The 15,593-nt window shown below is 49.8% G+C and overlaps 1 protein-coding gene across 5 annotated transcripts in view; it reads left to right on the forward strand.

Annotated features, from left to right (window-relative positions):
* The window catches only part of atp8b4 (ATPase phospholipid transporting 8B4), a 37,467-nt gene extending 22,066 nt beyond the window's left edge, over positions 1-15,401 (forward strand). For 4 of the 5 annotated variants that reach the window (XM_062548039.1, XM_062548038.1, XM_062548040.1 and 1 more), the window contains 11 exons: positions 1-72; positions 1,613-1,724; positions 2,590-2,695; positions 3,873-4,011; positions 4,415-4,598; positions 8,063-8,286; positions 9,127-9,210; positions 10,081-10,326; positions 10,608-10,746; positions 11,518-11,648; positions 12,050-15,401. The exon at positions 1-72 is cut by the window's left edge and continues 93 nt beyond it. In XM_062548039.1, coding sequence (XP_062404023.1) covers positions 1-72; positions 1,613-1,724; positions 2,590-2,695; positions 3,873-4,011; positions 4,415-4,598; positions 8,063-8,286; positions 9,127-9,210; positions 10,081-10,326; positions 10,608-10,746; positions 11,518-11,648; positions 12,050-12,661 — 2,049 coding nt within the window. In that variant the 3' untranslated portion in view covers positions 12,662-15,401. Of the gene's footprint in view, positions 73-1,612; positions 1,725-2,589; positions 2,696-3,872; positions 4,012-4,414; positions 4,599-8,062; positions 8,287-9,126; positions 9,211-10,080; positions 10,327-10,607; positions 10,747-11,422; positions 11,464-11,517; positions 11,649-12,049 lie in introns of those variants that run through there. The other variant, XM_062548042.1, reaches the window with a different exon arrangement.
* The last annotated feature ends 192 nt before the right edge of the window (positions 15,402-15,593 follow it).

The raw sequence follows: 15,593 nt of genomic DNA on the forward strand, positions 1-15,593 counted from the left end.
GCCAGCACCGTGTTGGAGAACCGCCAGGAACTACTACACCAGCTGTACGAGGAGATGGAGCGGGACATGCAGGTTACACACACACACACACACACACACACACACACACACACACACACACACACACACACACACACACACACACACACACACACCAGCTGTACGAGGAGATGGAGCGGGACATGCAGGTGAACACACACACACACACACACACACACACACACACACACACACACACACACACACACACACACACACACACACACACACACCAGCTGTACGAGGAGATGGAGCACGACATGCAGGTGAACACACACACACACACACACACACCAGCTGTACGAGGAGATGGAGCAGGACATGCAGGTGAGCACACACACACACACACACACACACACACACACACACACGCTATACACACACCAGCTGTACGAGGAGATGGAGCACGACATGCAGGTGAACACACACACACACACACACACACACACACAAACACACACGCTATACACACACCAGCTGTACGAGGAGATGGAGCACGACATGCAGGTGAACACACACACACACACACACACACACACACACACGCTATACACACACCAGCTGTACGAGGAGATGGAGCACGACATGCAGGTGAACACACACACACACACACACACACACACACACACACACGCTATACTGCTACACCAGCTCTACGAGGAGATGGAGCACGACATGCAGGTGAACACACACACACACACACACACACACCAGCTGTACGAGGAGATGGAGCACGACATGCAGGTAACACACACACACACACACACACACACACCAGCTGTACGAGGAGATGGAGCAGGGCATGCAGGTAAACACACACACACACACACACACACCAGCTCTACGAGGAGATGGAGCGGGACATGCAGGTGAGCACAGCACCAGCCTGTTACACACTGCAGCCTGTTACACCGTGTCCTAATTGTAAGCGACTGCGCGACTGTCGGATAGTTTGTGTCCACACTGTATCCGTTAACATTCTTTAATGTACCTTTGTTACGTCGTGAAGAAGTTAATGTCAAGGCTACGCGACGCGACTAAAATAGAAACAGACAGCGCGACAAAACAGGGTTGAAGAAGTCGCGTAGCAAAGCAACTTGTCGCGTTCGGTCGCATCGCATTCAGTCAGGACATTCCAATTGAAAATACAGGGATGGAACTGATTTTGTTGCACGCATTTGGTCGCGTCGCTTGCAGTTAGGACACGGTGTTACACACCAACTATACACACACCAGCTACTCACAGCAGCCTGTTACACACCAGCTACTCACAGCAGCCTATTACACATTTTTATTACCTGGAGTATCCATTGGTCTCACAGCCTGCTACTCACAGCCTACTATTCACTCCAACTACTACTCACACATCTACTTATACCAACTGCTCACAGTGTACTACTGACCAACTACTAATCACACCAACTACTCACCGCTCACTGTCTCACACACACACACACACACACACACACACACACACACACACACTCACACTCACACTGCTAACTACTGACACCCTTAACTGTGACACACTGCTGACCACTGTTTGAGTAAGTTGTTCCTCCGTGCTGGTCAGCTGCTGGGCGCCACAGCGGTGGAGGACAAGCTGCAGGAGGGCGTCCCCGAGACCATCGCCTGCCTGAGCCTGGCCAACATCAAGATCTGGGTCCTCACCGGAGACAAGCTCGGTACGCACTGGCCCGTGGTAGTGGATGGGCAAGGAGCTGAGCTGGCGTGCAGTAGGGTGTGTGTGTGTGTGTGTGTGTGTGTGTGTGTGTGTGTGTGCGTAGGGCGCTGGTAGTGTAGTGGTTAAGGAGATGGGCTAGAGTGCAGTAGTGTGTGTGTGTGTGTGTGTGTGTGTGTGTGTGTGTCCATGTGTGTGTGTGTGTGTGTGTGTGTGTGTGTCCATGTGTGTGTGTGTGTGTGTGTGTGGGACGGTGGCAGTGTAGTGGTTCAATTCCTGGCTTCCCTTGAGCAAGGCACTTAACCCCAAGCTGGTCGGGGGCAATGTGATGACAATGGAATCCCTCGTAATATATTTATATAGTTCACGTATGTAAGTCACTTTGGATGTAAATGTTGGACTTTTGGATGTAAGTGTGTCAGCTAAATGTAGTGCAATGTAATGTAAAGCAGGAGGGGGGGGGGGGGGGGTCCAAGGGGGGGGGGGGGGTCCAGGGGGGAGGGGCCAGTGGGGAGGGGCCAGGGTGGCATGATGCTGACGTGCGGAGTTGTGCTTAGTAGAAAAGGGATCGGTCTCTTATCTCAGGGAGTGGCCGTATAAAAGATGTCTCAGATGAATCAGACACATTTTATTGCTGCTATATCACCCTGACCTTTAGTTGACCTCCATGAGTGTCAATAACATGTTTTTATACTTCTGCATTATCTCTTGGTTCCTGTTGTGGCCTCAGAGAAAGCCTTGTGGCCTTTGTTTATATCTTAACATCACTGAAAATGAGGACGTACCCTCAATGAACTTCATAGAATAAGTACTGGTTGAATGAGTGAGTGAGTGAATGAATGACTGAATGTTTGCTTCTGTGGTTGCAGAGACGGCCATGAACATCGGCTACTCGTGCAACATGCTGCGAGACGACATGAGCGAGGTGTTCATCATCTCAGGACGCTCGTCTCTGGAGGTGGGGCAAGAGCTCAGGTAGGAGGAGCCTAAAGCTCAGAGGCTCAGAGATCCACTCTGTACACATTAAAGACCTGATAAACATGTAAATACAGTATGTGTAGACATGATAGACCTGATAAACATGTAAATACAGTATGTGTAGACATGATAGACCTGATAAACATGTAAATACAGTATGTGTAGACATGATAGACCTGATAAACATGTAAATACAGTATGTGTAGACATGATAGACCTGATAAACATGTAAATACAGTATGTGTAGACATGATAGACCTGATAAACATGTAAATACAGTATGTGTAGACATGATAGACCTGATGCATGTAAATATGTAAACACAATAGACCTGATGCATGTAAATATGTAAACACAATAGGCAGATGCTTCCTCAGGGCAGTTATCTGCTAAATAGCTAATCACATTAGCGTAGCAGCTGCTCGGCGCTGCTCAGTGTTGTGGTGTTGAGCCCTGAGTGGCCTCAGAGGAGATGTGTCGCCATGCCGACCACCTCGGCCCTGCATCAGTGACGAGCGCTGCAGTGTGGCATTCTACACATTAATTAAAGCATAACGAGCTTCCTGCAGTGTGGGATTCTACACATTACAGTAATTGAAACATAACGAGCTTCCTGCAGTGTTGCACTCAGACACGCTCAAATACACTCTCACAGGATGATACAGCTGTGGCGTGCTGCTGTGGTGTGTGTGTTGATAGTGTTATCAGCTGTTGCATGTTGTGGTGTGTGTGCTGGTGTGTGTGTGTGTTGATAGTGTTATCAGCTGTGGCATGTTGTGGTGTGTGTGCTGGTGTGTGTGTTGATAGTGTTATCAGCTGTGGCATGTTGTGGTGTGTGTGCTGTGTGTGTGTGTTGATAGTGTTATCAGCTGTGGCATGTTGTGGTGTGTGTGCTGGTGTGTGTGTTGATAGTGTTATCAGCTGTGGCATGTTGTGGTGTGTGTGCTGGTGTGTGTGTTGATAGTGTTGGTAGTGTAGGTACTTACGCACGTACAGTACGGTTCATGAGCTCTCTGCTGGACTTGTGAGCCCCTTGGCTCAATTCCTGTTGTTGTGAAATGTGTTGCGTAAACAACGTGACCTGACTTGTGTGTTGCGGGCGCTGCCCTCTCTGCCCTCTCTGCCCTCTCTGCCCTCTCTGCCCTCTCTGCCCTCTCTGCCCGCTGGGTGCCAGGCGTGCCAAGGAGCGGATCCTGGGGCCCAGCTGTGCCAAGCTCAGCGCCGCGGGGAAGTCCCCGTCCTGCAGCAGCGACAGCGTGTTCGAAGAGACCATCATCGCCGAGTACGCGCTGGTCATCAGTGGCCACAGTCTGGTGAGTGAGCAGTGATGATGACACACACACACACACACACACACACACACACACACACACACACACACACACACACACACACACACACACACACACACACACACACACACACACACGGAGCTGTGAGCTGACGAGGAGCACACACACACACACACACACCCACACACACACACACACACACACACGGGGCTGTGAGCTGACGAGGAGCGCACACACACACACAGAAGGAGCTGTGAGCTGACGAGGAGCACACACACACACACACACACACACACACACACACACACAGAAGGAGCTGTGAGCTGACGAGGAGCGCACACACACACACACACACACACACACACACACACACACACACGTGTGGGCTGACGAGGAGCACACACTCTCTCCCCCGTGTGTCCAGGCCCAGGCGCTGGAGGTGGAGCTGGAGCAGGTGCTGCTGGACGTGGCGTGTGTGTGCAAGACGGTCATCTGTTGCCGGGTGACGCCGCTGCAGAAGGCTCAGGTGGTGGAGCTGGTCAAGCTGCACAAGCGCGCCGTCACCCTGGCCATCGGGGACGGAGCCAACGACGTCAGCATGATCAAGAGTAAGGGAACGCCATACCTGCGCCACACCTGCTGTATATTACACCTGCGCATCACCTGCTGTATATTACACCTGCGCATCACCTGCTGTATATTACACCTACACATCACCTGCTGTATATTACACCTGCGCCACACCTGCTGTATATTACACCTGTGGCACACCTGCTGTATATTACACCTGTGGCACACCTGTTGTATATTACACCTGCTGTATATTACAGCTGTGGCACACCTGCTGTATATTACACCTGTGGCACACCTGTTGTATATTACACCTGTGGCACACCTGTTGTATATTACACCTGCTGTATATTACAGCTGTGGCACACCTGCGGCACACCTGTTGTATATTATACCTGTGCCACACCTGCTGTATATTACACCTGTGGCACACCTGTTGTATATTATACCTGTGCCATGCCCATTTCATACTAGTGTCATATCTATATCCCATATGGGTCACACCTGTATCATACATGTCCATTTCATATCACATCCCATGTACCTGTCCAAGTTCATGTGTCATGTACGTTTCATACCTGTTTCATACCTGTATAAACACTAGCATGTATGTGCCCAAATCAAGGTCATGTATATGCCCAAATCAAGGTCATGTATGTGCCCAAATCAAGGTCATGTATGTGCCCAAATCAGGCAAACAATCTCTAGCTCTGCCACCGGCACACTCAGGCCAATCCAAACTTTTTTCATCTGTTGTTCCTCGTTGATGGAGCACACTACCAGTTCCTACTAGAGCAGGGACATCCCTCTCCATCTTCAAAACACTTCTGAAGACCCAGCTCTTCAGAGAACACCTCCTCTCGTAGCACTAATTACAGTACAACTAGTCTTGCTGATCTTACTTACCACCCGACTAGAACTGATACGTGACTGTTTAAAAACAGCACTCACTGATGCACTTTTTCTTTTTGCACGTTTTTAAAAATGTTGTGGGAATTGCTTTAAAAAGCTTAAACTGTTCACAGTGTTGTAAGTCACTTTGGCTAAAAAGTGTTAAATGTAATGTAATGTAATCTAGTCTGTTAGTTCCTGTATCCTACTTAGGGTCCTCCTGCACTGTTAGTTCCTGTATCCTACTTAGGGTCCTCCTGCACTATCTAGTCTGTCGGTTCCTGTATCCTACTTAGGGTCCTCCTGCACTATCTAGTCTGTTGGTTCCTGTATCCTACTTAGGGTCCTCCTGCACTATCTAGTCTGTTGGTTCCTGTATCCTGCTTAGGATCCCGTCAGGTCCATAGAGCAGAGAGTGTGCTGAGGAGTGGCAGGGTGTGACCGGTGAACATTCTGCAGTGATGATGACACCAGGGGGATGTTTCCCAACAGCAAGAGCCCAGCCTGCCTGACCACAGAGACATGAGATGATACAATAGTGTGAATCCCCATCCACACAGAACCAGTAGAGACCCAGCAGATCACTAGAGAACCGGCAGATCCCCTTTCAGACAGAACCACTAGAGAACCGGCAGATCCCCTTACAGACAGAACCACTAGAGAACCGGCAGATCCCCTTTCAGACAGAACCTGTAGAGAACTGGCAGATCCCCTTACAGACAGAACCACAGTCCTATCAGTAGAGCATTTTTAACACAGATTCCCTCATAAGGGCAAAGACCCTGGAAAACTGTGACAGATTTGTTTTGGTACTACTTTAGATATTTCCTCCTCTGGAACATCAGGATCGTATATGATCGTTCTGCTTCTTGTCTCTAATATATGGACTACAGTATGGACTGCATTCTGTCTCTAATATATGGACCACAGTATGGACTGCATTCTGTCTCTAATATATGGACCACAGTATGGACTGCATTCTGTCTCTAATGTATGGACCACAGTACGGACTGCATTCTGTCTCTAATATGGACCACAGTATGGACTGTCTGATTATGCAGAACTCCTACAGCATTCTGTGTTCTGTGTATTTTTTCATGCACTGCTGTAAAGAAAAGACACTTTTTAATGATCGCACTGCTGGTTAGATGTTAAACTGCATTTGGTTGTACTGGGTGTCCTTACTTGTGCAACGACAGCACAGTTGAATCCAATCTAATCTAAACAGCAGAAGAGCACTGTGACTGTTGTGCCAAACTGCCGTCTCTGCTTCAGAGATGATTTCATTAGCGCAGAGACAAACAGACAGCTCTGATTCAAACAGAGATGATCCCTCCGCACAAAGCAGGCACCAGCGCCCCCTGGGGCTACATGCTGCTTATTACAACCTGAGGGCAGAGAACTCCAGGCACCAAGTTTGGAATAAACGTTTAATGGAGCAAGTGCTCCCCACTGAGGGCTGAGAAATGAGCTCAGAAATGATGACTCCTGCTGCCAGTGTAACTTCATTTCATGCCATAACCACTGGGAGCTGGGATTGGGTTTAGTGTACACACACGCTCACACATACACACACACACACACACACACACTGTGAGCTAGGATTGAGTTTAGTGTACACACTCACACACACACACACACACACACACACACACACTCACACACACACACACAGTGAGCTGGGATTGGGTGAGAGTCTTGTGAAGATGACACACACGGCCCTCTGCGGTGCAGGCTGTTGTCTCAGTCAAGGAAAACGCCAGATACATTTGGTCTGAAGAAAAATCACAGATTCAACTGTGTCAGCGTCAGCAGTGGCGGTGTCTACATTTGACACCAGTTTTAGTTAGTCTAACTCCAGCCTCATGTGCTGTCTTACCCCTCCATGTCTGTGTGATGTGTTCTATTACCCCTCCATGTCTGTGTGATGTGTTCTCTTACCCCTCCATGTCTGTGTGATGTGTTCTCTTACCCCTCCATGTCTGTGTGATGTGTTCTCTTACCCCTCCATGTCTGTGTGATGTGTTCTCTTACCCCTCCATGTCTGTGTGATGTGTTCTCTTACCCCTCCATCTTACCCCTCCACGTCTGTGTGATGTGTTCTCTTACCCCTCCATCTTACCCCTCCATGTCTGTGTGATGTGTTCTATTACCCCTCCATGTCTGTGTGATGTGTTCTCTTACCCCTCCATGACTGTGTGATGTGTTCTCTTACCCCTCCATGTCTGTGTGATGTGTTCTCTTACCCCTCCATGTCTGTGTGATGTGTTCTCTTACCCCTCCATGTCTGTGCGATGTGTTCTCTTACCCCTCCATGACTGTGCGATGTGTTCTCTTACCCCTCCATGTCTGTGTGATGTGTTCTCTTACCCCTCCATCTTACCCCTCCATGTCTGTGTGATGTGTTCTCTTACCCCTCCATCTTACCCCTCCACGTCTGTGTGATGTGTTATCTTACCCCTCCATGTCTGTGTGATGTGTTATCTTACCCCTCCATGTCTGTGTGATGTGTTCTCTTACCCCTCCATGACTGTGTGATGTGTTCTCTTACCCCTCCATGTCTGTGTGATGTGTTATCTTACCCCTCCACGTCTGTGTGATGTGCTCTCAGCGGCTCACATTGGCGTGGGCATCAGCGGTCAGGAGGGCATGCAGGCGGTGCTGGCGTCCGACTACTCCTTGGGTCAGTTCCGCTACCTGCAGCGCCTCCTGCTGGTCCACGGCCGCTGGTCCTACCACCGCATGTGCAAGTTCCTCTGCTACTTCTTCTACAAGAACTTCGCCTTCACGCTCGTCCACTTCTGGTTCGGCTTCCTCTGCGGCTTCTCTGCGCAGGTGACACACACCACAGAGTGTTCTGGAAACGACTGTACCTATAGATATGACTTCATCACACCACAGAGTGTTCTGGAAACGACTGTACCTATAGATATGACTTCATCACACGAGAGAGTGTTCTAGAACCTACCTATCCACGATATTCCGCAGCCAACAATGGGGGTCACCATGACACCGAGACGGTTTTCTATTTCCGGCGAAGCTGCATTGCATCTGTTTTAACGTGACGGTTTACGGTGCTTAACATATCATAACGCATATAAAAGTCAACTTTTCTATTTTATATCGGTTATATGTGATGCAGTATATACATGCTGAGGGCAGAATTGTCAACATTTCGAAAGAAATCTTAGTTGAGGCATAACTTAGTTTGCTATGGAGAACGCACATGTTAACAGAATGAACGGAAGTTGAAAACAGTATCGTAACCATCGCAACGATACATATTTCCGGGTTAAGGAAAGAGGTGAATAGATATGACTCCATCACACGACAGTGTTCCAGAATCTACCTACTGTATAGATATGACTTCATCACAGGAGAGAGTGTTCTAGAAACCTAGAACCTATAGATATGACTTCATCACCTAGAACCTATAATGACTCCATCACACGAGAGAGTGTTCTAGAAACCTATGGAACCTATAGATATGACTTCATTAACGATATGACACAGAATGCTCTATTATTTGTAGTGACCAGGCTGCATTGTGTGTAAACTAGCTTTGTGTTGTGCTGTGTGTGTATTGAGTGCTCGTGTTGTGATATGTATGTGTGTGTGTGTGTGTGTGTGTGTGTGTGTGTGTGTGTGTGTGTGTGTGCCTCTGTTCTTTGCCAGACGGTGTATGATCAGTGGTTCATCACACTCTACAACATCGTGTACACATCTCTGCCAGTCCTTGCCATGGGCCTGTTCGACCAGGTACACCTGACACCTGTACACCTGTACACCTGTACACCTGCCAGCTTGGCCACACTCAGCCACCAGCACAACTAGCGCCCTCTTACCACATTACACCCCTGGGGAGCTCACAGCCCAGTCACTGCTTTATACTTTAGCTGCGCTAACTAGTCACTAGTATCCCAGTCACTGCTACACTTTAGCTGCGCTAACTAGTCGCTAGTAGCCCAGTCACTGCTTTACACTTTAGCTGTGCTAACTAGTCGCTAGTATCCCAGTCACTGCTTTACACTTTATCTGCGCTAACTAGTCGCTATCCTAGTCACTGCTTTACACTTTAGCTGCGCTAACTAGTCGCTAGCAGCCCAGTCACCGCTTTACACTTTAGCTGCGCTAACTAGTCACTACACTTTAGCTGCGCTAACTAGTCACTAGTACCAGATGAAACACTTTGTGTTTAGAGGGAGATGAGGGCCGTAATGGACACTGTCAGGTAGAAAGACACCTGTGATGTAAACAAACACCCTACCTACACACCTGTGATGAGAACACACCTACATACAGTACCTGTGATGGGAACACACACACACACACACACACACACACACACACACCTGTGATGGGAACACACACACACACACACACCTGTGATGAGAACACACACACAACACACACACACACACACCTGTGATGAGAGAACACACACACACACACACACACCTGTGATGTGAACACTGTAGTTTACTGAGTGTGTTTCTCTGTCCTCTTCTGCGTGCCCGTGATGCCCCCGTGATGCCCCTGTGTGCCCGTGATGCCCCCGTGTGCCCGTGATGCCCCCGTGATGCCCTGTGATGCCCCTGTGATGCCCCTGTGATGCCCCCGTGTGCCCAGGACGTTAACGAGCAGTTCAGCCTGCGGTACCCGTCGCTGTACCGGCCGGGGCAGCTGAACCTGCTGTTCAACAAGCGCAAGTTCTTCAGCTGCATGCTGCACGGAGTCTTCACCTCCTTCGTGCTCTTCTTCCTCCCCTACACACTCCTCCTCTCCGCCGTGCGCGACGACGGGTCGCTCGTCTCAGACCAGCAGGCCTTCGCCGTCACCATAGCAACCTCCCTGGTCATTGTGGTCAGTGTGCAGGTGAGAGTGTCCCCACCTACTCTGTGTGTGTGTGTGTGTGTGTGTGTGTCCATTGTGAATGCTCCCCAAATTGTCCCGGACACTAACTACTGTGTGTGTGTGTGTGTGTGTGTATATGTGTGTCCATTGTGAATGCTCCCCAGATTGGCCTGGACACTAACTACTGTGTGTGTGTGTGTGTGTGTGTATGTGTGTCCAATGGGAATGCTCCCCAGATTGGCCTGGACACTAACTACTGTGTGTGTGTGTGTGTGTGTGTGTCCATTGTGAATGCTCCCCAGATTGGCCTGGACACGAGCTACTGGACGGCGGTCAACCACTTCTTCGTGTGGGGCAGCGTGGTCATGTACTTGGCCATCCTGTTCGCCATGCACAGCGACGGCCTCTTCAGTGTCTTCCCCAGCCAGTTCCCCTACGTGGGTACGTGTGTGTGTGTGTGTGTGTGTGTGTGTGTGTGTGTGTTCGCCATGCACAGCGACGGCCTCTTCAGTGTCTTCCCCAGCCAGTTCCCCTACGTGGGTACGTGTGTGTGTGTGTGTGTGTGTGTGTGTGTGTGTGTGTGTGTTCGCCATGCACAGCGACGGCCTCTTCAGTGTCTTCCCCAGCCAGTTCCCCTACGTGGGTACGTGTGTGTGTGTGTGTGTGTGTGTGTGTGTGTGTTCCCCAGCCAGTTCCCCTACGTGGGTACGTGTGTGTGTGTGTGTGTGTGTGTGTGTGTGTGTGTGTGTGTGTGTGTGTGTGTGTGTGTGTGTGTGTGTGTGTGTTCGCCATGCACAGCGACGGCCTCTTCAGCGTCTTCCCCAGCCAGTTCCCCTACGTGGGTACGTGTGTGTGTGTGTGTGTGTGTGTGTGTGTGTGTGTGTGTGTGTGCTGTGTGAATCTCACCCCTGGCACTCTAACTGCACGCTGGAGTTTGATTTCTCATGTTTGCTTGATGTTCAGTGTAATGACTGGTAGGGTGTGTGGAGCTAAAAGTGTGTGCATTTGTGTGTGGGCATGCATGCTTATTTTCTTTTTTTGCATGTGTGTGTGTGTGTGGTTGATCATCCTGCTGACCACGGTGGTGTGTGTGTGTGTGTGTGTGTGTGTTGGTCAGGAACGGGTCGTAACGTCCTAACACAGAAGAGTGTGTGGCTGATCGTCCTGCTGACCACGGTGGTGTGTGTGTGTGTGTGTGTGTGTGTTGGTCAGGAACGGGTCGTAACGTCCTAACACAGAAGAGTGTGTGGCTGATCGTCCTGCTGACCACGGTGGTGTGTATCGTGCCCATGCTGGCCGTGCGCTTCCTCAAGAAAGACCTGCACCCCTCCCTCTCCAACAAGGTCAGAACACACACACACACACACACACACACTCACACTCACACACACTCACGTCTAGAGGAGTCTGTGTGGATGTTTGTGTCGTGAGTCTATGTATGTAGATCTGAGTGTGTGTCTGTGAAAGTGTGTGTTCTCTGAATGAGTGTGTTGTCTTTGTGAATCTGTGTGAATGAGTGTGCTGTGTGTGTCCTGTGTGTCAGTGTGTGTGTGTGTGTGTGTGTGTTATCTGTGTGAATGAGTTTGCTGTGTGTGGATCTGAACTGTGTGTGTGTGTGTGTGTGTGTGTGTGTGTACTTACTACTTACACGTGCGTGTGTGTGTGTACTTACGTGTGTGTGTGTGTGTGTGTGTGTCTGTGTGTGTGTGTGTGTGTACTTCCGTGTGTGTGTGTCGGTGCTCAGGTGCGCTTGCTGCAGAGGGCCAGCAGGAGGCAGCGTCCCCAGGAGCAGAGTCTGCGGCGCGTGCGTAGGACGAGCTCCCGGCGCTCAGCGTACGCGTTCGCCCACCAGCAGGGCTACGGCGAGCTCATCACCTCCGGCCGCAACATGAGGCTCAACGGCTCCGCACACAGCTCCGCCCCCACACACAAGAGCAGCAGCTGGATTGGCTCAGTCCTCGGGAAAAGGGGCGGCGCCGAGGAGGAGACGGGCATCGAGGGGACCACTAGAGACGCCACAGACCATATTGGGGCCCCTGGAGACGCCACAGACCATATTGGGGCCCCTGGAGACGCCACAGACCATATTGGGGCCCCTGGAGACGCCACAGACCATATTGGGGCCACTAGAGACGCCACAGACCATATTGGGGCCACTAGAGACGCCACAGACCATATTGGGGCCCCTGCAGGACTGGCGGGAGACCCCACAGACCATATTGGGGCCCCTGGAGGACTGGCGGGAGACCCCACAGACCATATTGGGGTCCCTGCAGGACTGGCGGGAGACCCCACAGGCAGCACTGTGGTGACAGAGGAGGCTGAGGAGAGTCCAGTAGCAGAGATTGTAACCTGATGACCAGAGACACCACAGCACGCTCGAACACACACACACACACACACACACACATACACATCAGCTGACACCACATACAAACACACACACACATACATACATACACACACACACACACACACACACACACATACACCAACTGACTCAAACTGTGTGAGGCGGTGGTGTGTGAAGTCTCTCATAATGTACCTGTGTCCCAAACACACACCTGCAGAAGTGACCAGCACCACATCACACCGCACAACACAGCACAGCACAGCACAGCACAGCACAGCACAGCACAGCACAGCACAGCACAGCACAGCACAGCACAGCACAGCACAAGGGCACCTCATAGCACACAGAGACATTAAAGCATTTCTATCTTTCTTATGAACTTCTGCTTATCAGATCACATCTTCCATCAGTTCAGTGGCCTACCCGCAGGAGATTTATCAAATCTTTTATATTCCAATAAATCTCCAAGTTTCCTCTGTAGTGATGGTACATGAGCTTGCGTGATGGTTTCCTCTGTAGTGATGGTACATGAGCTTGCGTGATGACTCTGCTGGCCTGTGCTGTGAGAATGTTCCAGAATATGAAGGTGAAGTACAGAAGTGAAATGATGAGAGAACCAGTCTGCACGAGGAGCGGTCGTGTGGCCTGCCTGCTTAGAGTAACATACACACACACACACACACACACACACACACACACACACACACACACACACACACACACACACACGTGTGGCCTGCCTGCTTACAGTAACGCTGGGAAGAGAGGAGAGGGCTTCCTGCTTATAGTCACAGAAACGTACACAAATGCTTTTTTTTCTCCAAATGGATTTCAGCGCATGTGATGTACAGTATGTAGCCTTGTGGGTGAGGATAGTATAACACTATACTGTTACTACACAAAATCAAAACATTGGGCATTCTTGTCTAACTGATTCAGAGAACGTTACCTCAGCCAACAAGATGATGGTCTGCCACCTATACAGTACATGATTGTAGGGGACGAAGGTTTCTGGAGCGAAGAACAACCGTGTGCCTTTCACATCTCCCAGAGAAGCACACACACACACACACACACACACACTTCATCTCCCAGAGGACCACACACACACACTACATCTCCCAGAGGACCACACACACACACACACACTACATCTCCCAGTGAACCACACACAGACACACACTACATCTCCCAGAGAACCACACACACACACACACACACACACACACACACACACTACATCTCCCAGAGAACCACACACACACACACACACTACATCTCCCAGAGGACCACACACACACTCCATGTGATCCATGTTAGGAGCACGCCAGTGCCATCGGGGTTATTTTTCCTCATATCATCCCTATGACACACAAATGCTACAGGGGCTTTTCCTCCATATCATCCCTATAAGACAGGAATGCTATAGGGGGCGGGGCTTTTCCTCCATATCATCCCTATAAGACAGGAATGCTATAGGGGGCGGGGCTTTTCCTCCATATCATCCCTATAAGACAGGAATGCTATAGGGGGCGGGGCTTCTCCTCATATGATCCCTATAAGACAGGAATGCTATAGGGGGCGGGGCTTCTCCTCATATGATCCCTATGAGACAGGAATGCTATAGGGGGCGGGGCTTCTCCTCATATGATCCCTATGAGACAGGAATGCTATAGGGGGCGGGGCTTCTCCTCATATGATCCCTATGAGACAGGAATGCTATAGGGGGCGGGGCTTCTCCTCATATGATCCCTATGAGACATGAATGCTATAGGGGGCGGGGTTTTTCCTCCATATGACATGAGGAGCATGCGAGTGCGGCAGGGCATTTACTCCATATCATCTGTACGAGACGCGAGTGCCTTTCCCTCCTGTGTGTATGGAGTACACCCTGGTAGGACAGGGCCGGGGTAGTTCTAGAGCTGGGGTAATTCTAGAACAGGAGGACAGCAGTAGTTCTAGAGCAGAAGGACAGAGAGAGTTCTAGAGCCTGGGGGACAGAGCTAGATCTAGAACATTGGGACAGAGGTGGTTCTAGAGCAGGGGGACAGAGGTCGTTCTAGAACAGGAGGACAGAGTTGGGGGAGTTCTAGAGCAGGGGGGACAGAGGTCGTTCTAGAACAGGAGGACAGCGGTAGTTCTAGAGCAGGGGGACAGAGGTCGTTCTAGAACAGGAGGACAGAGTTGGGGGAGTTCTAGAGCAGGGGGACAGAGGTCGTTCTAGAACAGGAGGACAGAGTTGGGGGAGTTCTAGAGCAGGGGGACAGAGGTCGTTCTAGAGCTTCCAGGCTCCAGCGTCTGGTCTGGGTCTGTCATTGGCTGAGTAGAAGAGTGCTGGACCCACTGCAGGAGAGGGTTTCAGGTTGAGATTCACTCAAAGGGAGGCCCAGGAGTTGCTGCTGGTTCAATTCAATAGAAGTGTGTTGTGCTCTGCCATAAGTTCAGATATATGGACACGTCTCCACACGTGTTGAGGACACAACTCCCTTGTCCATGAGGACGCAGTTATCATGCTCCATATGTATTGCCAATGCTTGATTTTTGACATATTATGTCTGAATGTATGAAGCACACAGACTTATTTGTCTAACGGAACATGTAATGTAATGTTACCATGTAATGACTGCTATTTTATTTATCTGCATGGACTTCTATACAAAATGGTGTGCTTTTTTATATTATGATGAAATTCAAATTAAATGTGACTTTTTTTAAGTAGAAGATTTTCCTTTGATGTTTCCTGTTTTTATTCTGATACACATGTCTATAAATGTGAATGATTTGTAAACTTGCTGTATTTACAAGTTGAAAATAAAATGTTTTTCTATGATTCATGTTAGCTGGAAGTGTTTTTGTGCAGCAGTTCAAGGAGGAGACAAATCTAGCCATGGCAACGTTGACCTCATCTCCTGTAGCGCCATAGCAACAACGCTCA

Source organism: Sardina pilchardus, chromosome 10, assembly GCF_963854185.1.
Source record: "Sardina pilchardus chromosome 10, fSarPil1.1, whole genome shotgun sequence".
NCBI lineage: Eukaryota > Metazoa > Chordata > Actinopteri > Clupeiformes > Clupeidae > Sardina > Sardina pilchardus.